Here is a 27,696-nt window from a genome sequence, read left to right on the forward strand (position 1 = left end):
TATTGCTAGAGTTTGGAAATTTTATAATGCCATTACTACAATTTGTTCAACCATAAGTCTTTTATATTTGTTTTCTAGTTTGACTGGGAACTTTATTATGAGGACTTGATGGAATGCTTCTGCATTCCTGGAGTTATAGAATTCTTAAAGGCTTAAGTCAGAGTGCCAATAGTAGAAATTGTAACAAAATCCCTGGCAAGTTAAACTTTTGTCAGTGAAGTTGAACATTGACTAAGTACTCCTCAATTCAGATTTATGAAAAAAAAAATAGTTAAAACTTAATAGTGCATCTTATATATCTCTATCCTAAGAAATTTGCATATTGTTGAATCCTTATAATAATTCCTGAGATTGATATTATTGTTATCCTTGTTTTACAGATGAGGAAAGTAAGTTACAGTGTGGTTAAGCAGTTTGTTCAGGGTCATACAACTAGTAAGTCTGTCAAGCTAGTATTCCAACCCAAGTAGTCTGGCTCAAGAATATGTTATATATATAGCTTCTTCGGCTGTAGCCATTTCCCTTTCACTTAATATTTTGTATTTTTTTTTTTTAAATTTTTTTTTTCAACGTTTTTATTTATTTTTGGGACAGAGAGAGACAGAGCATGAACGGGGGAGGGGCAGAGAGAGAGGGAGACACAGAATCGGAAACAGGCTCCAGGCTCCGAGCCATCAGCCCAGAGCCTGACGCGGGGCTCGAACTCACGGACTGCGAGATCGTGACCTGGCTGAAGTCGGACGCTTAACCGACTGCGCCACCCAGGCGCCCCAAATATTTTGTATTTTTTAACTTTGCTAAGCTTTTATTAAAAAAAAAAAGTTTATTTACTTTGAGAGAGAGAGAGAAAAGGGAAAGGGCAGAGAGAGATGGAGAGAGAGAACCCTGTGCAGGCTCCATGCTGTCAGTGCATAGCCCAATGTGGGGCTCCATTCCATGAATAGTGATATTATGCCTTGAGTTGAAATCAAGAGTCAGATGCTTAACTGACCGAGCCACCCAGGCATGCCACTTTGTTAACCTTTTAAAATAGATTGCTATTTTCAAGCATTTAATCCTTCACATTTCATATTCTTAGACATTAGCAGTACTAAAAATAGTTTGATTAGATTATTCCTCAAGATACAAAAGTTTTAATTTTGGAGTAACACTTTCGTTGAGACTGAGCATTGTATTAGTCACTTTTAAACAGCCAAGTACACATTTCACAAATTACAATCATCTTTTCCCTAAATTATTTTCTTTATCTCTAATCTTTAAGTTTATACCTATTGCAATTCATTTTTTTTTTGTTTGTTTTTTTGTTTTTCTAAAATTTATTTGGAGAAATTTAAAGAAAACAGAAAGGTACAAAACGTTAAGTTCTCATATCGCAGAGTTTATAGCTCTAACATTTAGTCATATTTCTTCTAACAAAACGTTAAGTTCTCATATCTCAGAGTTTATAGCTCTAACATTTAGTCATATTTCTTCTATTGCTTTCTAGAATCCTTTAAAAACTAATTTATTCTTGGGGCGCCTGGGTGGCGCAGTTGGTTAAGCGTCTGGCTTCGGCTCAGGTCATGATCTCACGGTCCGTGAGTTCGAGCCCCGCGTCGGGCTCTGTGCTGACAGCTCAGAGCCTGGAGCCTGTTTCAGATTCTGTGTCACCCTCTCTCTCTGCTCCTCCCCTGTTCATGCTCTGTCTCTCTCTGTCTCAAAAATAAATAAACGTTAAAAAAAAATTAAAAAAAAAAAACTAATTTATTCTTTAATAAGGATGACTATTGTAGAGTAGTATAGGTTTAGCCTGGGAGTGAACATACTTAGTCATAGTGTTTGAATTGCTTTTCTCTTCACTCAGTTTTATATTTCCCTATTGACAGAATTCTGTAGAAAGCACATTATCTAATTTGGAATGAGGGAATGCCTGATATTCCTCAATAACCATTCTTAGGCCAATTATTAGTGAGACATAGTTGTTCTTAAGAGATTTCAGCATGGGACAAAGATAGCTTCATGATAAGTATAATAAAGAGTCTCAGGAATAAAAGATATAAAACAAAGGCACAAGTGAATTCTCTTCTGGTAACATCAAAAGTGATTTAGATTTACTCTGATAAGGGGGAGAAGAAAACAATATTAACAATTATTGCAAAGCTGCAATACAATTGACTGACATTTCATAGGGTGTTTGTCTAACAACCTAATTATAAAGTGAGTTTTTCCACATGAACATTTAGATTACCAACTTAATAACTTATTTTTTTAAATTTTTATTTAAATTCCAGTTAATATACAGAGTAATATTAGTTTCAAGTGTACAATATAGAGATTTAACACTTTCATACAATACCCAGTGCTCATTACAAACTTAATAACTTATAAAAATGTGGTGTCTAAATAAGTAAAGCAGTCATCATGAAAGTGCTTCCTTTTTTATTTTTATTATTTTTTTTAATGTTTATTTTTAAGACAGAGATAGAACATGAGTGGGGGAGGGGCAGAGGGAGAGGGAGACACAGAATCTGAAGCAGGCTCCAGGCTCCGAGCTGTCAGCACAGAGCCTGACATGGGGCTCAAACTCACAAACCATGAGATCATGACCTGAGCCAAAGTATGATGCTTAACTGAGCCACCCAGGCACCCCTCTGCCTTTTTTAAATTAAATTATTTCATAAGATCCATCTGCTAATGAGAGCAGCTTTGGGTTTAAAGAGAAATATATAGGGGCATCTGGGTGGCTCAGGCGGTTAAGCCTCCAACTCTTGATCTCAGCTCAGCTCTTGATTTCAGTATCCTGAATTCAAGTCCTGCACTGGGCTCTGTGCTGGGGTGAAGCCTACTTAAAAAAAAAGAGAGAGAAATACATATTAGAAATAGCAGTAGAGGCTCCTAGTAAAAATATTTTATTACCATAGTTTTTAATATTTATGAGTAAAGGTATTTATATGGTGGTAAGGTAACCATATTGAAGAAAACCTTGAAATTTCAAATAAAATATTGAAGAAAAAACTAATAACACTTGATAAGATAGAAACTGGCTAATAACTTTATGTAAAACTACATTGGTTTCCTGAGGTGATTATTGGATTATCTGAGTTTATGTTTGTTGGACTATCAGTATATCTCATTCTTTTTTTTTTTTTTTTTTAATTTAATTTATTTTTAAATTTACATCCAGGTTAGCATCTAGTGCAACTTGATTTCAGGAGTAGATTCCTTAATGCCCCTTACCCATTTAGCCCATCCCCCCTCCCACAATCCCTCCAGTAACCCTCTGTTTGTTCTCCATATTTAAGAGTCTCTTATGTTTTGTCCCCCTCCCTGTTTTTATATTATTTTGCTTCGCTTCTCTTATGTTCATCTGTTTTGTATCTTGAAGTCCTCATATGAGTGATGTTATATATTTGTCTTTCTCTAATTTTGCTTAGCATAACACCCTGTTCTTCCATCCGCGTAGTTGCAAATGGCAATATTTAATTCCTTTTGATTGCTGAGTAATACTCCATTGTATATATTTACCACATTTTCTTTATCCATTCATCCATCAATGGACATTTGGGTTCTTTGCATACTTTGGCTATTGTTGATAGCGCTGCTATAAACACTGGGGGTGCATGTGTCCCTTCGAAGCAGCATACCTGTATCCCTTGGATAAATCCCTAGTGCAATTGCTGGGTTGTAGGGTAGTTGTATTTTTAGTTTTTTGAGGAACCTCCATGCTGTTTTCCAGAGTGGCTGCACCAGCTTGCATTCCCACCAACAATGCAAAAGAGATCCTCTTTGTCCGGATCCTCGCCAACATCTGTTGTTGCCTGAGTTGTTAATGTTAACCATTCTGACAGTTGTGAGGTGGTATCTCATTGTGGTTTTGATTTGTATTTCCCTGATGATGAGTGATGTTGACCATGTTTTCATGTGTCTGTTAGCCATTTCGATGTCTTCTTTAGAGAAGTATCTATTCATGTCTTTTGCACATTTCTTTATTGGATTATTTGTTTTTTTGGGTGTTAAGTTTTATAAGTTCTTTATAGATTTTGGATACTAGCCCTTTATCTGATATGTCATTGGCAAATAACCTTCTCCCATTCCATCATTTGCCTTTTAGTTTTGCTGATTGTTTCCTTCACTGTGCAGAAGGTTTTTATTTTGATAAGGTCTCAATTATCATGCTCTTGTTAAAGGTGGTTAGAGTTTTCTTTCAGCAGAGAGGATACCAAAGAGTATACTTATTTTAGATAGGGCGAATATGATGAACTTGAGTAAAAGTTCAGAACTAAAAATATTTATGAAGAAGAAAAGTGAGAAAATAAGCTTGATGAATGATAAGTTTATATTGTAGAGTCAATTCCATTGATGACTTTTGGGTATCTCTCAATTGCTAACCATTGTGCTGAAGAATAAAGTAAGAAAATTGGGATGATGTCATGTTAGGTAGGGTGGCATATGGCAGTAAAAGTTTAGAAGTAAGCATAGATAATGCAGTATGATGAACCACTGTGATTGCTTAAGTGAAGTAAAAATATATTTAAAGTAAAAGTGTCAAGTGGAATCTTCCTTTATTCATAGAACAGATTAATTGCCACATGCCTTTTATTGATGATATAATAAAACTGCATATTATTAATTTAAATCATTGGCATTTGTAAGAACTTTAAAAAAAACTTATAAACTTTTGACCTAGCCATTCTACTTCTGGAATCTATACTAACAAAGTAATCCTGAATATGTAAAATATCTTGCATGAGAATAGAAATAAAATTATATAAAACACAAAAATTTGGAAAGGATCTAAATATTCAAGATTATTAAATGGTTGAGTAAATCCTAGTAAATCTCTTTAATGAACTCTCATTAAAATTTTTGTTAATGTGTGGATGGAACTGGAAGGTATTATGCTGAGTGAAATAAGTCAGTCTGAGAAAGACAGGTATCATGTTTTCACTTATATGTGGATCATGAGAAACTTAACAGACGACCATGGGGGAAGGGAAGGCGGTAAAAATAGTTACAAACAGAGAGAGAGGGAGGAAAACTACAAGAGTCTCTTAAATACAGAGAACAAACTGAGGGTTGATGCTGGGGAGGTTGGGGAGATGGGAAAATGGGTGATGGGCATTGAGGAGGGCATTTGTTGGGATGAACACTGGGTTTTGTATGTAAGTGACGAGCCATGGGAATCTACCCCAAAAACCAAGAGCACGCTTTACACACTGTATATTAGCCAATTTGACAATAAATTATACTAAAAACACACACACACACACACACACACACACAGCCTGTATATAAAATTAAACATGAAAAAAATGCCTGGCTAATAAAAGCAGAGTACTGTTTCTGGCAGAAGCATTATTTTCCATTGTAAATACTATGGTTATTAACTCCTTGTGTGATTTTTGGCACCTTTTCATTTTTTTGGAGGATATTTTCAATAATTTTGTTTCTGTCTGACTACCCTTACATGACTTTGTAATGCTATTTGGGGGAAATTATGGGAGCTGAGAGGCTCTAATAGAGAATATAAAAAGCATAATCTCAGAGTGTTTTAACAGTTGTCATTGGTATTTTCAAAATGCTGTTTCTGGTGTGTTTTAGCTACATACACAAATTGTGACGTTCTCTGAGAAATGTATTATATTTTATAATGTTATAAGCAAAGAGTCACTGACTTGGATTCTATTACAAATATATTGACATTATGTTATAAAAAAGATTTTGTTAATGTGTATGAAATAACATGGAAAAATTTTGAGTTCAGTGAGAAAAAGCAATATATAAAATATGGGCATCTAAGATAGTATAAAAATGTTCATAGAAAAAAACTAGAAGGAAACATATGCACAATGATGGATATTTGGGTGTGGATTACCAGGTGATTCTTTTTTCTTTTGTCTTCTAAAATTTCTTTAAAAAATAATACGTATATGAAATGCATAAAATTTCTCTTATTTGGAACTGTAATTGGTAGGTAAACATTGGTTTACTGTTAATCATTTAGCTATATCTTAATCATCTTTTAATATTTCAGCATAAAACTTCTTCTTACAAAAGAAAAAATTTATTTTTGGCTGGTGTTAGAATATTTATATTTTGTTGTCTGAATTTCAATTAATTTTGCTTTCTGTCTCCCACTCCCATAATTTTAGATTTAATTCAAGACTGGTCTAGTGATAGTGCTCCAGACATTTTTTCATTTGTGCCATATACATGGAATTTTAAAATCATGTTTCATCAATTTGAAATGATTTGGGCTGCTAATCAACACAATTGGATTGATTGTTCCACTAAACAACAAGAAAATGGTAAGAACATGAAAATTAAGTTAAGTATTCTGTTCATTAAGACAAATGCCAAAAAAGGAAATTGATGTTGAATTTATAGTTTTAATGGAAACTAGAATTGATCTTTTTTCCATTGTCTTATAATACTATCAGGGAACTATTTCAGAGTTTATTAGACTGAGCATATTGTCTTTAATTTTTTTAGGTATGTATTTAAGGCAATTTTGATTTCAAGTTTTATTGAAGTTAATTTTTTTTTCTCTTTCTGTTAGTGTATCTGGCAGCCTGTGGGGAAACATTAAACATTGATTTCTCTTTGCCTTTTACGGACTTTGTTCCAGCTACGTGTAACACCAAGTTCTCTTTAAGAGTACGTATAATTGCATACATTCCTTATTCCACAGGTTTATTAGTAAGTTTGATTTCCCAAAGCTTACCTTTACTTTTCCCTGCCTATCCCATTGCCATCCTCTAGTATTTTAGCTTTCCACCATTGTTTATGAGCTTCATTGTCACAGAAATGCTGCTGTTTCATTTTTGCAGTCAACTGTGATGTTCTATCATTCTAAGTTTCCCAACTTCCCCTGAGGAGTTGGGCAATAAAAAGAAAATTCCAAGTTGATTATTTTCTTACAATTCATTTCTAACCCTTGTGGCTAACCTACATGTTCTTTTGAAAACCCCCTCTAGCTCTAATGTTTACAGTGTATGAACTAGGTTTTACACTTCCCTGTATTCCATTACTAATTGTAAACATGAATTCAGGGAATAACCACAAATACCTTTTTTCCTTTTATATGAAGGGCAGCTCTAATGTTAAAAATTCTGTGGAACACCTAATTTTAGCATATGGGCAATCAGAAGTTGTTGTTGTATTGATGGAGGTGTGGTGGTAAAAAAAATAGCAACAATAATAATAAGAACTGCTAACACCTATTAAACATTTTCTGTGTTCTGGACGCTATTCCAAGTGCTTTATGGGTATTAACTCATTTCATTTTCAGAACAATCCACTTGAGGTAGTTGTTTTACCTGCATTTATGAAATAGGAAACTGAGAAGCTGAGTTTATGTAACTTGTCATGTGACTAGTGAATGGCTGAGTTGGAATTTGAATCCAAGTGGTAAAGGTTAGGGCTCCATTCTCTTAACCACTCTACTATGCTGCCTGTTGAGAAATCAGGCATCAGGAGCATTTGGGTGGCTCAGTTGGTTAAGCATCTGACTTCGGCTCAGGTCGTGAACTCAGGGTTCATGAGTTCGAGCCCCATATCGGGCTCTGTGCTGATAGCTCAGAGCCTGGAACCTGCTTCAAATTCTGTGTCTCCCTCTCTCTCTTTGTCCCTCCCCCACTCATACTCTGTCTCTCTCTAAATTAAACTAAATAAATATTAAAAAAAAATTAAAAACAAAAAAGGAAATCAGGCATCATGGCCCCCTGATGTTTATTGCAACATTATTACAATAATCAAATTATGGAAAGAGCCTACATGTCCATTGACTGATTAATGGATAAAGAAGTTGTGGTATATATCTACAGTGGAATATTACTCAACTATAAAAATGAGTGAAATCTTGCCATTTGCAATGACATGGATGGAGCTAGAGTGTATTAATGCTAAGCAAAGTAAGTCAGAGGAAGACAAATACCATATGATTCCACTCATGTAGAATGTAAGAAACAAAACATATGAACAGAGGGGGGAAAAAAGGAGAGGCAAACCATAAAACAGACTCTTAACAATAAAGAAGGGAGGGTTGCTGGAGGGGAGGTGGGCAGGAGAATGGGCTAAATTGGTGATGGGAATTAAGGATGGTACTTCTGATGAGCACTAGGTATTATTACCTGTAAGTGATGAATCACTAAATTCTACTCCTGAAACTAACATTACACTATATGTTAACTAACTGGAGTTAAAATTTTTTTTTTTAACGTTTATTTATTTTTGAGACAGAGAGAGACAGAGCTTGGGGAGACAGACAGACAGAGAGACAGAGAGACAGACAGACAGGGGAGGGTCAAAGAGAGAGGGAGACACAGAATCTGAAACAGGCTCCAGGCTCTGTCAGCACAGAGCCCGACCCAGGGCTTGAACTTACGGACCACCAGATCATGACCTGAGCTGAAGTCAGACGCTCAACCGACTGAGCCATCCAGGCGCCCCAACTAACTGGAGTTTAAATAAAAACTTGAATAAAATAAAATAAAATTATTTAATAATAAAAGCTGAAAAAAAAGAAAGAGAGAGAGAGGGAGGGGGAGAGGGAGAGAGAAAAGAAAGAAAGAAAGAAAGAAAGAAAGAAAGAAAGAAAGAAAGAAAGAAAAAGAAAAGAAGTCAAGCATGTCAGGCTGACTGCTTGAACAAGATTAGGGCACCAACCTATAAGGAAAAAAGTGAAGCCAAATGAAGATCCTTTGGGGTATCAATTCAGAATTCTTCTCCTTAAAAAAAAAAATGTTTATTTATTTAATTTGAAACATAGAAGGAGAGCACAAATTGGGGAGGGGCAGAGAGGAAATCCCAAGCAGGTTCTATACTTACAATCGTAAGATCGTGACCTATGTTGAAATCAAGAGTCTGACACTCAGCCAACTGAGCCACCCAGGCACCCCTTCAATTCAGAATTCTTAAAAGCCAATTGATGAACCAAGACTTAACTAGAATCAAGAGACAATCATATTTTAAAAATCAATAAAATGCAGAACATATACCACCTGAACTTAGCTAGTTTTAAAAATTTTTTTTTTTTTACTGAATTACATGTGAAATACCCATGGATATCATCAAAGATCATCTTTTTTACTATTTTGTGGAAACCATGCTATTTATTTCCTTGATTTTCTTAACTTTCTTATCAGAATTTAGTTATAGTCCATATAAAATCTTACTCTGTTATTTAACTGACTGTTCATGGTAAAATCTGCCTTTTGTATTTCTTTTGTATTCTGAAGATTGTTATATATAGGTTTGGCTATAATTAGAAATTTAACATCTTTGTGTACCTATTGTATTACTTTGGCTTATAATAAATTCTTTTTTAGGGAGAAGATGTTGATCTTCATTTATTTCTACCAGATTGCCACCCTAGTAAATATTCATTATTTATGCTGGTGAAGAATTGCCACCCAAACAAAATGACTCATGATACCGGTATTCCTGCTGAGTGTCAAAGTGGGCAGAAAACTGTTAAACCAAAATGGCGGAACATTACACAAGAAAAGTGAGTATTTTGTGTTTGTATGTGGAGAAATTATTCTTCTGATTCTTTCAAAGAATAATGATAAAAGTTAATTATCATTTGGATACAATTAAAGGAATAAGTACCTGACTTATTTGGATACAATTAAAGGATACAATTTGGATTGTATCCTTGGATACAATTAAAGGAATAAGTACCTGACTAGAACTTAATTGTTTGTTCTTCACAGAGCTGGTTGGGTTGAATGCTGGACTGTCCCAAGTGTCATGCTCACAATTGATTATACATGGCATCCAATTTATCCGCAAAAAGCAGATGAGCAGCTAAAGCAATCGTGTAAGTGTTTTTGTATAATTTGTACTTTGAAACATCTGGTTTTATGATTGATAACTATTAAAGGTATAAGAAATTGTTTTTAATTTTGGAAATGCATCTGTTCTTTTGTCATAATTGTATACATTTAAAAATCTGTTAAGTAATTGTGGCATAATTATAACTAACTTTCATTGAGCATTTACTGTGTATCAAATGCAGTAAAACCTTGGTTTGTGAGCGTAATTCATGCTTGTAATCCAAAGCACTTGTATATCAGAGAAATACAAGAAATAATGGAAACTTAGATGATTCGTTTCACAACCCAAAAATATTCATATAAAAATGATTGCAGTGTTGTCATTTTGTAATACAAACTATTAATGAAAATACAAAATTTAAAGAGAAATAATTTGGCTGGTGTGAGGGAGACAAGAGAGAGGAGGGTTATTGTGTAGGATGACTTTCACTATCAGTAACAGAATCACTGTTATTGGCTTAATGGAATATTTTTCTGGAAAGGGTCATTGTATACACTTGCATGGATGTTGACTATAGTACAGTATTAATAAACTCTTGTCATATATCGTATTTAATGCAACTGGCAATAGGGCAGCAGAGGAAAGGGTTCATATCTGCAGGCAGCCTGATCTAGAATGAAGCAAAGCATTCCCAAGCTTACTCTTGAATGGAAAAGCAAAGGACTGTCCATAGGTGCTTTGAAGTGACAAAAAATACACTAGTGCCAGTTGTGGGCACTTTCCAACTTGCTGAAAAATCACTGATTGCTGCCAAACATCGTGGCCTGAGACCAAGCACCAAGCATCCGAGCATGGGAGATGATCACTCACAATCCTGCAGAGAGAGGGAGAGAGAGAGAACCATTGACTCAGTTGTGATCATGTGACATTTGGCATCACATGCTACTCATATTGTAAGACATCATTCATTTATCAAGTTAAAATTTATTGGAAATGTTTGCTCATCTTGCAGAATACTGGCAGAGCAAGTTATTTGCAATCCAAGGTTTTACTGTACTAGAATAAGCTATTTCCTGGTTTACATTATCTCATAATCCTTGTAACAACTCTGTGAGATAAATGTTATTATTGTCATCGTAGAGTTGAACAAATAATGCTTAGAGAAAGTAAATAATTTTTTCAAGTTCTACCAACTAGAAACAGAAGAGCTGTAATATCAAGGTGCATGTGAGTATATACATAAACCACTTGGTTTCATGAAATGTTATTTTTTTTGAAATGTTAGTTTTTTTTTAAATGTACTTTCACAATTATCATATCATTTCATAATTATTCCAAACTGGAATTAGAATCAAGTGATTTTTAATTTGTATTTTTCCAGTGAGTTAAGAGTTAAAGAATAGTTTTCATAATTGTTCTTATGTTTGGAGCTTGATAATGTCACACTGTATTTGAATTACAAAAAAAAAAAAATCAAGTTTATTTATTGTGAGAGAGTGGGGGAGGAGCAAAGAGAAAGAGGGAGAGACAGAATCCCAAGCAGGCTCTGCATAGCGCAGAGCCTGTTGCAGGGCCTGAACCCATGAAACCGTGAGATCATGACCTGAGCCGAAACCAAGAGTCAGACACTTAACTGACTGAGCCACCCAGGTGCCCTGATAATGTCACGCTGTATTTGAATAGCTGTTTATGTGAAAACAACTTAGTACTTTAGTGCCCAAGTATAGTTAAAGCCTAATTGTGACCTGAATTTATATTGCAGGGACTCAAGAATGTTAATAGGAAATTTTCATTGATTCTGTGCCATCTGGTTATGTATTTCTACACATATTTCTGTGAAGTCTTCTATTGTGTATTCTTATTAGTCTTGCAGGTCTATTTTCATTAGATATTATAGGTACTATATCAAAGATTGTTCATGAAAAATTGCAAAATAGAATCTCTTAGTGAATAGTTCTTTAAAGAACTTCTAAGAACTTCCCCTCCCCAAGGCATTCTTATCTTTTTTCTTAATTTTTTCCAGTGTCAGAAATGGAAGAAACAATGCTATCTGTATTAAGGCCATCTCAGAAAACATCAGACAGAGTTGTTTCTTCTCCTTCTACTTCGTCACGCCCACCTATTGATCCCTCAGAACTTCCACCTGATAAACTTCATGTGGAAATGGAACTTTCTCCAGATTCTCAAATAACTCTATATGGACCATTATTAAATGCCTTCTTATGTATAAAGGTATGATTTTCAAAAGAAGTCACACATTTTTAAACATAGATAAAATGGTTAATATCTAATTAAAATTGAGACCATTTGAAATAGCCAGTTAGATGGTTTAAAGTTGTTGAGGATATATCATATATGTTGATTAGACTTGTGGTGTTAGACTCGATTACAAATTCATTTATTAAAAATGGTGTACTTCTCAGTTGAGTTTTTGTTTTGTTTTTTTAGCATTGACTATATTCTAGGAATTGTACTAGTTGCAGGAGATAGAGATGATACAGCATTTTTTCTCAAGGAGGTAAGCTAGAGGATATAATAGGATATATATAGGGGCAAATTTTTAACAGGTTGTAATATAAGAGCAAAAGAAGTACAAGAGAGCCTTGTTATCTGAAAATAATAAAATCAGTGAATTCATTAAAAACAAACAACTTTATTTCATGCTAAACAATAAGCAAAGATATGTTTGGAGCACTTTCTTAACATTGAAGCAAATATATGAAAATAAGGTTTTTTTCAGAGTATGACAAATTTAGGTTCTAAAGAAGTATGCCTTCTTTGAATAAAGACTGAATCAAATGTCAATTCATTTTGGTATAATTTTTCCCTTGAAGTTGTATGATTGCATAGTATGATAGCTCTTAAAGGTTGATCAAGCATGATCAAGGTCAATCAAGTAGAGAGGCTGTATTAAGATAAATATGTGAGCACTTTGTCAGTTTTCTACACATCACTCTTCTTTTGATATTCAAATCATGTTTTACAAAAGTCCCCAGCAAGTCATCAATAACTCTTACTGATTTACTCATTTTTATAGGTAACTGCTCTAAGCCTTCTAGATCCATACTTTAACACTGATAGCTTTACCTGTGATTTGAGTGGTTGTCCAGCATCACTTTTAGCAACTTCATAAAATTCTGCGTTTTTCCAGGATTTTGCCAATTCACTTTGCTTTAGATTTTCATTATACTGTTCAATGTTCTACCACATCTGATAATCAAAGTGAGACTAACTGTCCAAACATTATCAGTCATGAGCGTTAGAGTTACTTGTGGGATAGATTTTTGTGTGAGTCTAAATTTATCATTATTTATTTGCTTCCTTGTGTACTTTCATAACTGGAGGTTTGGATATTGAATGCTTAGGTAACAGGCAATCCGATAATGTACAGTGACAGGAGTAATTAATTCTGGAAAGGGTCTAGGATGATCAGGGTTATCAGGAAAGGACAATCAATGTTTGTTAATAAAGGCTGTCTGGAAGAAGTACTTACTAGCTGAACAGATTTTGTAGGTATCTAAAATTTTTATATTTGATATAATGTCTTATATTTACTAAAAACTACCCTAAAGCATCAGATGATATAACTTAAGATAAAAGATGCAAGGGACAATGTGTTTAATATTTGTGGAATCTAAGGTGTCTGTTTGGTTTTAGGAGAGATTCCTGAAGGAGTGATTCTTCAGATTCAAAGGGGAGAAATACCACCCCCCACCCCACACACACATTTTTTTTTTACCTTGTGACCATTGTTTGACCTAAAATATTCTTCACATATTTCTCCCAATATCTTGTTTTCTTGGATTGCAGGTGAATAACTATGAAGGATTTAAAATGCATTTTTCATGTTAAAGTTTCCTTGAAGAGGCTGAACTATATTTTAATTTAAATGTAAGCAATGATTTAGTAAGTGAAGATGGTTATATTGTTATAATACGAGTTTTGAATACCAGCAAAGAGATATTGACACTGTTTTTTGCATTACTCTATGTATATGAGCCTCAATTTTTTTCTTCTAAAAATTCCATAGTAATATATATTCATCAAAAATAAGAGTACTGTAACAAAGAAAAATAAAGAGAAAGGAGTATATGCCTTCTTTGGACTTCTTTACAAATTCTATTCCATAAACGTAACCTCTGTTGATAGTTTGTTTTGATGCAGTCCTTTTCATACATTAAGATATAACAACTGTCTAGTATTGTCAAAAGTTTGTTGTACTGAACTTTGTGTTAGTATTTACATTCATCAAGTTAACTCAGAACTTGTATGAAATGTCTACTAAAACATATTAAAATTTTTAAGGTTTTGAAATATTAAAAAATATATATATCTAAAATATGACAAAAGGTTTTTTAAGCCGGTGAACTCTATGAACTCTTTATTAGGAATACAAGTAACTCTTTAAGTCTTTTTTTTTTTTTTTTTCCTTCTTTCTTTTTTTCCCTTCCTCCTATATAGCTTAGGTGTCATGCTGGTATGGAGATATTATCTGATCTTAAATATCTCTCTTTAAATTACTTTTTAAAAATTTGTTTTAATATATAACTTATGTTCTACTTAGTGTCAGTGTTAGAATGTATGTATCTATAAATAAAAGAAAACAAAGAGAATGTGAAAATTCATGTAACTGAGATTGTATTTTCCTTAGTTACTAGATTTAAACATCAAGAAATTTTAAAGGATAGGTTACGAAAAAAATGAATCATTTTATATTTGTTTGACTGTAAAACTGATTTCCAAAATCCATAAAAGAAACTAGGCTTACTATTATTATTACTAGGAACTCTGAGGAGAATATATACTAACATGCATTAAAATCAATGAGAATATTTTATGGAAATGTCTACATCTTCTGAATTGACTTCTCTTTTTACATTTTTTCTTAATGGAAGAATGGAAATCTGAATCTAAATACTGATAGCATGTCAGTGGTAGTCAGTAGTAACTGTGGATTAAGGGTGGGTATAGTATGTATGTTTTTCTTACTGAAAAAAAAGTTTTAGTGGTCTTAAACAGAAGCCTGGCTATCAAATTTCCATGAAAAAAGTTTGAATACTGGAAACTGAGTACCTGTAGATTTTTTTCCTCCCCCTGCATCTCTGAATTTATTAGCTGTCTTCTTTTAACTATTGTAATAATTCTTCTTTTTCTTCTTTTTTGAGAAATGAGTATCATTACATAAATATGAATGTTTAGGCTGGGGAAAAAATGATAGTGTCCTGTTACTTGCAATAGTTACTTGACACTAATAATAAACTATCTCTAGGAAAATAAAATTTCATAGGACTCTTAAGTAGTTTGAAAATATAGCTTATTTTATCATTTTAAAATTCATTCATGCCACAAACTTGACAAAGTAATATGTTTTCCCAGTTAGGTAAGTCATTGTTCTGTTGTTTTTTTTTCCTAGTGTTGTTTTAAAGATAGTTTTAAAGATAGTTCAGTTTTGCATGCCACTTACCATAACATCGAAATGGAATTTTTGTCTTTGTAAATATTTGTGTACATTTATTAATCTTAAAATACTATAAAAGTTTGCCATAATATATTACTACTTATACTTCAGTCAGCCTTTTGGTAATTTTTTTTAGTGAATCCTTAAGAAATTAACCCTTACAGATGGAGTTCATATACTAAAAACAAAACAAAACAAAAACAAACCTAAAATGAAAGCAAATAAAACTTCAATCACACACTCAGCATTAAACATTTAACACAAGGCTAATGTTTTAAAGGAGTTATGATTTTATCACTATCTTTAATTTTTAAAATTTAAAAAAAAAATTATTTATTTTGAGAGAGAGAGAAAGAGAGAGGGAGAGAACGAATGTGGGAGGGATGGAGAGAGGGAAAGAGAGGGAATCCCAAGCAGCCTCTGCACTGTCAGCGTGGAGCCCTAGGCAGGGCTCGAACCCATGAACCATGAGATCCATAAATAATGAAGATCATGAGATCATGACCTGAGCCAAAATCAAGAGTCAGATGCTCAACAGACTGAGACACCCAGGTGCCCCTTAACAGTAATTTTGTCAATAATATTCAATAGGTTCAGACATGATAACTCATAAAAGACTCCTAGAGTGTTTTAACTCTAAAAACAGTCATTGGCATATTTAATAAAAATTAGCAAATGTCCTCTACCATGTTAGGGATTTCAGTATTCCCTAAAGAATTTGCTATGAGTTATTTCTGTTTTAGATAATTAAATGGAGATTGGTTTGTTAGCAAATTGAACATTAGGCCCAAGAGAATATTTTTCTTTTAATTTTAATAATCTATAGTAATTTTCTTTTTTTAAGGTTAAAAGTTACAAGAGACTGTAAGAGACTACTAGGAAATCTTTTAAAAATAAGATATATAGAGTAGGATTATTAAAAATTGGCTAAAATGAACATGACTTATTTCTGTTGATTTGTTGGTAACTCTTTGTTGAAAGCTAATAAACGTGAACAACTGTACTCTGACTCCATTGATAAGTTGTGTGGAGGAAGGGTGGAATAGAAGTGATTGGGTCTAGTGGCCATTTACAGTTAAATTCACTGAAGAAACCATTCTTTCCATCTGTCTCTGGAATGTATACCTGTTGGCAAACCTACTGAACCCATCTCCAGGACTGGAATGGAATGTTTATTTTGAAAAGGCTTCTCAAATGATCTAAGGGAAGACTGTGGCTCTGAATACCTCTAGATCTTTAATGTTGATTGAAATCAGTTAGGGGCACCTGGGTGACTCAGTCGGTTAAGCATCTGACTTGGGCTCACCTCATGATCTCACAGTTCATGAATTCAAGCCCCGTGTCAGGCTCTGGACTAACAGCTCAGAGCCTGGAGCCTGCTTCAAATTCTGTATCACCCTCTCTCTCTGCCCCTCCCCTGCTGGTGCTCTGTCTCTCTCAAAAATAAATAAAAACATTAAAAAAAAAAAAGAAATCAATTAGACATTTATTTTTCATTTTAAAATTTTAATGTTGGAATTTAGGATAAAAACCAATGTTTATTCACATTTATATTTGTGCTTGAATTTGTCCATGGTTCAGAGTTATATAATAAAGGCAATTATCAAGATGTCAAGCAGGTTCTAAGTAGGACCTGTATTAGAGGCAGGTAACGATAGAGAATACAGGAAAAAACATTAGTTTTGTGAGTCAGTAGCTTTGGGATTTTAATATTAGTCCTGCCACTAATTAACCAAATGACTATATGCCCTGCAACACTTTTTCCTATTAAAAGGTATTTAATTGGCCTGATTAATTGACTAGTCAGAAAATAAATGTCATTAAGTAAAATGCAGAATTTATCAAAATACTGACTTGATTTCTAATATTCAAGAAATATAGTTAACTGTGCTAACAGGAATATTTTAACAACTTTTGATTGCTACTGACAGATCAAATTGGTAAAATTTAAATGCAGAATAATGGTAAGATAAAAGAATTTCATTTAAAATACATCAGGTAGAGGGGCACCTGGGTGGCTCAGTCAGTTGAGCTTCTGACTTTGGCTGAGGTCATGAATCTCATGGTTCATGAGTTCAGGCCCAGCATCAGGCTCTGTGCTCGTGGCTCAGAGCCTGGAGTCTGCTTCAGATTCTGTGTCTCCCTCTATTTCTATGCCTCCCCACGTCTGCCCCCCCCTTCTCCCTCTCTCTCTCTCTCTCTCTCTCTCTCTCTCAAAAATAAAAACATTGAAAAAAATTAAAGTAAGAGAGACAAATACCATATGATTTCACTCATATGTGGAATTTAAGAAACAAATAAGCAAAGGGAAAAGAGAGGGAGAGAGTCAGACCAAGAAAAAGACTCTTAATTACAGAGAACAAACTGATGGTTACCAGAGGGGAGGCATGCAGATGGGAGGGATATAGGTGAGATAGGTGAAGGGGATTAAAGAGGGCACTTGTGACAAGCACCACTAGGTGTTGTATGGAAGTGTTGAATCACTATATTGTACATCTGAAACTAGTATGACACTGTATGTTATTTGGAATTTAAATAAAAAGTTTTTTTTTAAGTTTATTTATTTTGAGAGAAACAAAAAACAGAGTGAGTGGGGGAAGGGAAGAGAGAGAGAGGGAGAGAGAAGAGAGTCCCAAATAGGCTCTGAGCTGTCAGCATGGAGCCCAATGTGGAGCTCGATCCCACAAACTGTGAGATTATGAACTGAGCTGAAATCAGGAGTCAGACACTCAACAGACTGAGCCACCCAGGCACTCCTAAATAAAATGTTTTTTAAAAAGGAAAATAATAATAATAAATTTAAATTCTGGTGTAAAACGAACCAAGATATTAATAGTTAAAATACTTTGCATAAGGAACCAGGATGAACTATGTGAAAGGAAGTTTTGGTAACCATCAATAACATGTTTTTATCATCAGGAACCAAAATTGGACATTCCTATTCAGGTTGTTAAAAGCACTTTTGAGGGGCGCCTGGGTGGCTCAGTCGGTTGAACATCCGACTTCGGCTCAGGTCACGATCTTGCGGTCCGTGAGTTCGAGCCCCGCATCGGGCTCTCTGCTGACAGCTCACTCAGAGCCTGGAGCCTGTTTCAGATTCTGTGTCTCCCTCTCTCTCTGCCCCTCCCCCATTCATGCTGTGTCTCTCTCTGTCTCAAAAATAAATAAACGTTTAAAAAAAAAATTTTTAAAAGCACTTTTGATATTATTTCACCTAGAATATATGAATTGTGGTAGTTAGCTAATTGGATTTAGATTGATTTTCAATGAATTGAACTTCCTTCAAAGGATGTCCTTTGGGTATTGTTGTCTCAGAACTCTGAGAAAGATTGAAAACTTTTGAACCTTACACATCTTCAAAGTTTTCTTAGAGTTTTTGCTATAATTGGAGGTGGTTTGTCATGAAGCTTTACCATAAACTTAGGTTATTTATTTATTTATTTATTGTTACAGAATGTTTATTTGCTAAGTAGCTAAGTAGGTGTATGTCATAAGCATATGTATCTTTCTCTTTTTTTTTTTTTTTCCTTTCAAGGAAACAGACCATATACTTTTAACCAAAGAAAATAGGGAGATGCTTAGTTTACAAAATTCAGGCTCTAATTTGAAAAGTTAATGTTACATATCTCTTTGATAGCAATTTGTTCTTAATATTTATAGGAAAACTACTTTGGGGAAGATGACATGTATATGGATTTTGAAGAGGTTATTTCAAGTCCTGTTCTGTCACTGTCAACATCATCCAGCTCTGGGTGGACTGCTGTTGGAATGGAAAATGACAGAAAGGAAAATGAAAGTTCAGCCAAATCAATTCATCCGCTTACCTTGCGTCCTTGGGATATTACTGTACTTGTTAATTTATACAAAGTTCATGGGCGTCTTCCTGTTGTAAGTGTTTACATAATCAAAATAATCTGGAGTGTATTATGAAATTCACCCAACTCAGACAACTGTATGTGTGTGTACACACATGCACACACTAATAAAACAATTCAGATTCGAAAACTTTAAAATTTATCCTTTTACCTTTATAAAGCTAGTTTATTATTTTCTTCATAATGCGATTACTTAATCATTGATAATTTTCTGTTTCTCTTCTTTCACTTTAGTTCCTTCTTTGCTGTTCTGTGTCACGTTAGAACATTTTGTCATGATGTTGAGTTGCTGGGTTTATAGTTAGCTCAACGGATATTCTAGGATTTATGTTGTCTTATCCTTTATCTCCAACTCTAGACCATTGGGTGCCTTATGGTGAACTTACTACAAAATCAAGATGCAGATTGACCCTGGAGATTGAATTGTTTTCTGGGGTTTGGATCCAGCACAGAATCCTGGTTCGGTCTAAGGGTGACCCATGGGCTTTTGGGGCTGACTTGCAATGGGATTATATTGCCCAGAGAACCCAGGGTTGTTGGAGTGAGGCCAGATAGGGAGGGTGAGGCCCTAGAGAATTGTGCTGCCTCCTGGCTCCGTGTCGTGTACCTACGGTTGCACAGCAGAGGAGTCACCTCTGGTGCTTAGTAAACCTAACGATCTTAGTAGAGTACAGAACAGTTTTGTCAGTAAACTTCTGCTTTTTAAGAATCAAAATCTCTTAATTATGTAAGTGTGATTTTTATTTCCCTATACTGCCTTGATCTTTATTTTTTCTATATCTTGATTATGGTATTTTGTTTGACTTTAGCATGGAACCACTGATGGTCCTGAGTGCCCTACAGCATTCTTGGAAAGACTGTGTTTTGAAATGAAAAAAGGATTTAGGGAGACCATGCTGCAACTTGTCCTATCACCCCTGAATGTGTTTGTCAGTGACAATTATCAGGTAATGTGAAAGTGAGTCATGGTAGGGGCTTAGAGATGAATTATTACTCTTTACAGGGTTGATACAGTGTGTTAGCTTCTGTGTATGGTATAGGTAGCTCTTTAAATTAGAAGCTTTTAATTTAACCATATTAAGAGGTTTTGTATATGTATGTGAGTTTTTCAAGAATCTCAGTCTTGTTTTTTTTTTTTTTTTCTGCTGTTTGCTATTTATGTGATCCCATACAATTGTACTCTATTGTTTTTAGAGATGAAGAGAAATATTTTATAACTTTTTCATGTTTATGGAAGGGAAAAATATATAAAATTTTGGTGGACTCTGTTGAAAATGACAACCTGAATATTCATCTTATCCAGTCCTATAAATCTCCAAACATACATATCCACATGGCCAGTAGTTTATTCTTTTCATGTAACACTTAAAAGATACTTTGTTAATCCCTTCAAGATATCCCTGGGGCTGTTTGGAAGAGAACCAATAATATTCACCAAAAGGGAATAATTTACAATCTTGGGTAAATCATCACTTTGTTGTTATTTTTTAATGTCAAATGGCTTCACTTTTCATTTACCAGTACTTTAAGGCTCTTCCCTACTTTATTCAAGTTGTGAGCTTTAGAAAAATAAATGGATTTTAATATAAGGCAAAGTAAAATTATATATGGAAGGATGAATCTGATACCCCCAAATCATCAACTGATGATAACTTGCATGGTTTCTATGTAGTAACTGATCATTTTATTTAAAATATCCTATCCCTTCTTAACTCCTTTGCCACAACTGACCATATTTTTCTACATAGAATCTAATTTTTTCATATGTATATATTTTTGACATAGCTGAGCTCATAATGGCTCAGACTTAACATATGCTTATTTTTGCCACAGAGAGTGTTTCTTTTATCAACTTTTATTTTTAAATAATAGGCATACCTCATTTTATTGCATGTTGCTTTATTGCACCTTGCAAATATTGCATTTTTTACAAATTGAGGTTTGTGGCAACTCTGCATCAGGCCAGTCTGTCAGGGCTGTTTTTCCAGCAGCATTTGCTCACTTCATGTCTCTGTGTCACATTTTGGTAATTTTCACAATATTTGCAACTTTTTCATTATTGTATTTGTTATGGTGACTTGTGACCACTGATCTGTGATGTTACTTTTGTAATTGTTTCGGGGTGCCACACACTGCCCATATAAGATGGCAAACTTAATTGATAAATGTTGTGTGTATTCACCAACCAGCTGTTTTCCTTTCACTCCCCCTCTTCCTGGGCCTCCCTGTTCTCTAAAACACAAAGGTATTGAAATTAGGCCAATTAATAACCCTGCAGTGGCCTCTGAGTGTTAAATGAAAGGAAGAGCTGTATGTCTGCCACTTTAAATCAGAAGTTAGAAATGATTCAGCTTAGTGAGGAAGTCATGTAGAAACCCAAGGTAGACTGAAAGCTAGGCCTCCTGCACCAGTTAGCCAAGTTGTGATGCAAAGGAAAAATTCTTCAAGGAAATTAGAAGTGCTGTTCCAATGAACACACTGATGATAAGAAAAAAAAACAAACAGCTTATTATTATTATTTTTAATGTTTATTTATTTTTTGAGACAGAGACAGAATGCGAGTGGGTTGGGGCAGAGGGAGAGGGAGGCACAGAATCTGAAGCAGGCTCCAGGCTCTGAGCTGTCAGCACAGAGCCTGACACGGGATGCGGGGCTCGAACTCACAAGCTGTGAGATCATGACCTGAGCCAAAGTCGGATGCTCAACCGACTGAGCCACCCACGCACCCCCACAACAGCTTATTTTTGATACAGAGAACGTTTCAGTGGTTTGGATAGGAGATTAAATCAGCCACAATATCTCCTTAAGCCAAAACCTAATCCAGAGCAAGGCCCTCACGCTCTTCAATTCTGTGAAGTCTGAGAGAGAGGAGGAAGTTGCAGAAGAAAAGTTTGAAGCTAACAGGTTGGTTCATGAGGTTTAAGAAAAGAAGCCATCTCCATAACATAAAAGTGCAAGGTGAAGCAGCAGGTGCTGATGTAGAAGCTATAGCAAGTTATGCAGAAGATCTAGCTAAGATAAGTAATGAAGATGGCTATGCTAAAGAACAGATTTTCAAAGTAGATCAAACAGCCTTCTATTGAAAGAAGATGACATCTAGGACTTTCATAACTGGAGAGGAGAAGTCAATGCCTGGCTTCAAAACTTAAAAGGACAAGCTGATATTCTACTTAAGGGCCATTTACAACTGGTAACTCTAAGTTGAAGCCAATGCTCATTTACCATTTTGAAAATTCTAGGGCCCTTAAGAATTATGCTAAATCTACTTTGCCTGTGCTCTATCAGTGGCACAACAAAGTCCGGATGACAGTGCATCTGGTTACAACATGGTTTACTGAATATTTTAAGCTCACTATTGAGACCTACTGCTAAGAAAAAGAGGGTTCTTTCAAAATGTGGGGGCTCATTGACAATGCACCTGGTCACCCAAGAGCTCTAATGGATATGTACAGTGAATTTCATATTTCCATGCCTATTAACACAATATTCAAATTTGCAGCCCTTGGATCAAAGAGTCTTTTTGACTTTCAAGTCATATTATTTAAGAAATACATGTTGTAAGACTATAATAGCTGCCATAGGTAGTGATTCCTCTGGTGGATCTGGGCAAATTGAAAACCTTTTGAAAAGGATTCACCGTTCTAGATACCATGAAGAATATTCATGATTGACAGGAAAAGGTTGAAATATCAACATGAAGAGGAGTTTGGAAGAGTTGCTTCCAACTCATTGATGACTTGAGGGGTTTAAGATTTCACTGGAGGAAATAACTGCAGATGTAATGGAAATAGCAAGAGAACTGGAATTAAAAATGGAGCCTGAAGATGGGACTGAATTGCTGCAATCTCATGATCAAACTTTAATGGATGAGTTGCTTCTTAGGGATGAGCAAAGAGTGGATTCTTGAGAAGGAATCTATTTCTGGTGAAGATGCTGTGAAGAGTTTTGAAGTGACAACAAGGATTTAGATTATTACATAAACTGAGTTGATAAAGAAGCAGCAGGGTTTGAGAGGATTGACTCCAAACTTGTAAGAAGTTCTTCTGTGGGTAAATTGCTGTTAAACAGAATGGCATGCTACAGAGAAATTATTTGTAAAAGAGTCAGTCAGTGCAGCAATTTATAGTTTCGTATTTTAAGAAATTGCCATAGCCACCCCAACCTTCATCAGCCACCATCCTGATCAGTTATTAGCCATCAACTTGGAGGCCAGGCTCTGCACCAGCAAAAAGATTATGACTTGCTGAAAGCTCAGATGATGGTTAGCAGTTTTTAGTAAAAGTATTTTTTAATTAAGATATCTTTGTGTATAGTTTGTTTTTAGACATAATGCTGTTGCACCCTTAATAGACTATAGTTTGGTAGACACAATTTTTATGTGCACTGAGAATCAAAAAAAATTTTATCTGACTTGAGCTATATTGTCATAATTGCTTTATAGTGGCAGACTAGAACTGAACCTGAAATATCTCTGAGGTATGCCTATAATTATAGATTCATAAGGAGTTGCAAAGATAGTACAGAGAGGTCCTATGTACCCTTCACCCAATTTCTCCCATGTAGATCTTTTATATAATAAGTGTAATATTAAAACCAGGATTGATATTGGTACAATGTGTGTGCATAGTTCTTGCCACTTTATCACATGTTAGTTTCATGTAACTGCCATTGAAATTAAGATACAGAACTATTCTGTCATCACAAAGATCTCACTTGCGTAACACTAGTATTTTAACTTACTATAGAAACCTTAAAAATCACTCTCAGAACACTTGGGTAGCTCAGTCAGGTAAGCATTGGACTCTTGATTTCTGCTGGGGTCATGATCTCATGGCTCATGAGATCAAGCCCCACATAGAGCTCTGCACTGATAGTGTAGAGCCTGCTTGGGATTCGCTCTCTCTCCCTCTCTTTCTGCCCCTACCCCCTGCTCATGCTGTCTGACTGCCTGTCTGTCACTCTCTCTCAAAATAAATAGATAAACCTAAAAAAATAACTCTTACCCTCCTGTCTTAGTAGGTCATTAGAATTGGTTGTTTTTTATTCTGGGAGGTGATTATGTGGAGAAGAAGCCCCTCTTTTTTAATCTATTGAGGAAATTAATAAAAATAAAAGGGAAATAAGTCTTCTTATGTCTGAGTTCTGGGAATCTTAGGTGAGTATCTCTGTTTTCTTAGGCGTACTTGCTAACACCTCAACTTTTATTTTTTTATTTTTTAAAGTTTACTTATTTTGAGAGAGAGAGAGAGAGAGAGAGAGAGAGCATGAGCACGGGAGGGGAGAGAGAGAGAGAATCCTAAGTAGGCTCCATGCTGTCAACGTGGAGCCCGATGCAGGGCTGAATCCCACAAACCATGAGGTCATGACCGGAGCCGAAATTAGGAGTCGGGCACTTAATGGACTGAGGCACCCAGGTGCCCTCAACTTTTATTTTAATTACTGTATTCTCAAAAGACTTTACTATATATAAAAAGAACATTTTATCGAGTTCATGAGAGTTCACATTAATCCTAATTATAATTGTAATTATTAGTTATTGGCAAACGTACAGAGACTGGAGTATAATGTATGATTTATTTGGTGATTAGAAAAGAAGTCCGTCGATCGGAGATATCAAGGTGCTAGTAGATGTACTGGTGGTATTTTGTTTCCTACGTGGTTAGCACTTTATAATTTACCCTGAAAGCAAGGGTACTTTCTATGTATTCTCTTAGAATTTACTTATCTACCTAACTTGCTTACATTTTATATATCTGGCATGACTATTCCTAAGAATTCTTTTGTGGTACAGGTGAGTTACCCAGGATTTAGCTGCTTATTCTCAATAGCATTAGTCTTGTTTTTTGGGTTTTTTTTTTTTTTTTTTTTTTTTTTTTTTAGAGAGAGAGAGAGAGGGAGAGAGGGAGAGCAAGAATCCCACAAGGTGCAGATAGAGAGGGAGAGAGAGAGTGCAGAGCCCGGAGTGTGGCTTGAGCTCACCCAAATCTGGGCTCGAGTTCATCTGAAGTGGGACTCAAGCTCACACAATGCAGGGCTTGAACTCACTAACCATGAGATTATGACTGGAACCAAAGTCAGATGCTTAACCAACTGAGGCACCCAGGCATCCCCTGATAGCATTAGTCTCAAGGCAGGGCCTCAAGGTTAAGGATCTGAGATGATGGATAGATTATTGTGTCCGACTTATGGAACCATCCCTTTTAACTTATGAGCATTTTATGATGTATATTAGTTTCCTAGGGCTGCCACAGCAAAGTACCTCACAGTGGGTGGCTTAAAACATGAGATATTTGTTCTCTTATAGTTTTGGGGCTTAGAATTGCGAAATCAAGGTACTGGCAGGGCCATGTTTTCTCTGAAGGATGTGGGAAAGGATCTCCTTGTCTCTGCTAAGCTTTTGGTGGTTGCTAGCAATCCTTGGCATTCCTTGCCTTGTAGACTCATTGCTCAACTCTATGTCTTTGTCTTCTCATAGCATTGTCTCCATGTGTGTGTCTGTGTCCCAATTTTCCTCTTACAAGGATATCAGTCATTGGTTTAAGGCCCACCCTAATTTGATGTAACCTTATTTTGATTACATCTGCTAAAACCCTGTTTTCAAATACAGAAAGGTCATAATCACAGGAGCCTCAACTTAGGACTTAAATGTGTCTTTTTAGGGGACACAATTCAACTCACAATATGATGCAACACACATAAAATCTAGAATATACTCTTTGTTGGTGTACTAGGTAGGCTCTATCTATCTTTAGGACAAGCCAAGATCCATATGTATTCTTGAGCTCAAAAAATATTGATCAGAAGTATCTTACGCTGAGAATTATCAAATGTTAGTGCCAGAAGTGATCTTTATTGACCATCTTCTCTAACTTCCTCAGATAAAATAGAAGGGAACTGATGCCTGAGAAACATAGGTGATTTTATATACTGTCACACAGCTTGGATGAAAATAAAACTAAAAATATTTTGAAAGAGCTGCTAGAGCTATTATAGTCATAATTTGAAATTTTCTTTTAAGAATTCCTTATGAATTTGATTTAGCTCATATCCTCTTTGTTTTTTTAAGAATACATTTCCTAAAATGTGTTGAAATAAGGAACACTATGCCTTGTGCTGATGGCCTGCATACACCTACCAAAAAGATTACTGTTGTAAAATTAGCTTGGGAATTATCTGTGAGCTGTCTTAATATATATTAGTATACTGAATTCTCTGAAAAGACTTGCTGTGATATATAGTCACTTAGTGGTATCTACCTTTTGTGGTCACTGTTAGGTGCAGTGGGATAAGTGGTAAACAAGACAGAAATGGTCTTTACCCTAATAAACCTGGTGAAGAAGAGAAATATTGAGGAAATTAATATAATAAATAGTGGTCTTGAGACAAGAACATGATAAGATTGGCCTTCTTAGATTTCTGTGGTGATTTTTGTAGAATATGTAGGAGACAGATGTAAAAGTGAATGCTGGGAGGCTTTGCAAAACCCTAGCAAGAGGTCATATTATTTGGACGATGTTGATAGCAGTGAAGATGGAAGAAAATCAATGCATTTCTGAGAGATTGGGAGTATAGTTTATAGAAATTGGTGACTGATGGGTAGGGCATGGCCGAACGTGTTTTGATTCTCTATTACTAATAATATTTTGTGAGCTAGTGTTCTATGGAATACCCTATTTTAGGACATATCTTTTAGCTTTCTGAATAAATCCCAGAACTTTTCTCTTTGAAATATTTGCTGCTTTTTAGTAGTAAGTATATAATTTCCATAAGGTAAATCTATCCTTTTTATATTTATATATAGTTCTCAAAATCTATATGAAAGATAGCTTTCTTCCCTAGTTCTTCATTTCTTGATCTTATTTATTGGTCTGTTCTTTGATGTTTTTTTCTTTTTTCTTTTTTTTTTTTTTTTAACGTTTATTTATTTTTGAGACAGAGACAGAGCATGAAAGGGGGAGGGTCACAGAGAGAGGGAGACACAGGATCTGAAGCAGGCTCCAGGCTCTGAGCTGTCAGCACAGAGCCCGACGCGGGGCTCGAACCCACGGACCGTGAGATCATGACCTGAGCCGAAGTCGGTCGCCCAACCAACCGAGCCATCCAGGCGCCCCTGTTTTTTACTTTTTAATATTTTTACAATTTATTTTTATTTACTTTTTGTAGAGAGAGAGTACAAGTGGGAGAATGGCAGAGGGAGAGGGAGAATCTCAAGTAGGCTCCACACCTGGTGCGGAGCCCAACATAGGGCTTGATACCACGATGCTGGGATTATGACCTGAGCCAAAATCAAGAGTTGCATGCTCAACTGACTGAGCCACCCAGGCGCCTCTCTTTTTAATACGTATTTTAATCTTATTATTCCAGCCTTCCCACCAAAGACTGGTCTCTTATATGCCCCGTCCGTCAGAGTACTAGTTCCTTTTTATTCATTGAGGCAGTTATCAGAGAGGTCTCATTCTTTTTAGGACTTTGCTATCTTGCTTTGCTGTTGGACAGTATGGATACTGTCACTAAAGGAGCTTAAATGAGACTCCTTATGGATCCTTAAGTCATATTTTCCGGATAGCATGATTTTACTTAGACTCTGGAGAAAAAAAAAAAAAA

The 27,696-nt window shown here is 35.2% G+C and overlaps 1 protein-coding gene across 4 annotated transcripts in view; it reads left to right on the top strand.

Moving 5' to 3' along the window:
• Positions 1 to 27,696, top strand: part of BLTP1 (bridge-like lipid transfer protein family member 1) — a 223,467-nt gene that overhangs the window by 54,239 nt on the left and 141,532 nt on the right. For all 4 annotated transcript variants that reach the window (XM_049631120.1, XM_049631121.1, XM_049631122.1 and 1 more), the window contains exons 18-24: positions 6,132 to 6,287; positions 6,539 to 6,636; positions 9,309 to 9,487; positions 9,696 to 9,802; positions 11,783 to 11,991; positions 18,878 to 19,105; positions 19,902 to 20,039. In XM_049631120.1, coding sequence (XP_049487077.1) covers positions 6,132 to 6,287; positions 6,539 to 6,636; positions 9,309 to 9,487; positions 9,696 to 9,802; positions 11,783 to 11,991; positions 18,878 to 19,105; positions 19,902 to 20,039 — 1,115 coding nt within the window. The remainder of the gene's footprint in view (positions 1 to 6,131; positions 6,288 to 6,538; positions 6,637 to 9,308; positions 9,488 to 9,695; positions 9,803 to 11,782; positions 11,992 to 18,877; positions 19,106 to 19,901; positions 20,040 to 27,696) is intronic.

This window comes from Panthera uncia, chromosome B1 (assembly GCF_023721935.1).
Source record: "Panthera uncia isolate 11264 chromosome B1, Puncia_PCG_1.0, whole genome shotgun sequence".
Taxonomy (NCBI): Eukaryota; Metazoa; Chordata; class Mammalia; order Carnivora; family Felidae; genus Panthera; species Panthera uncia.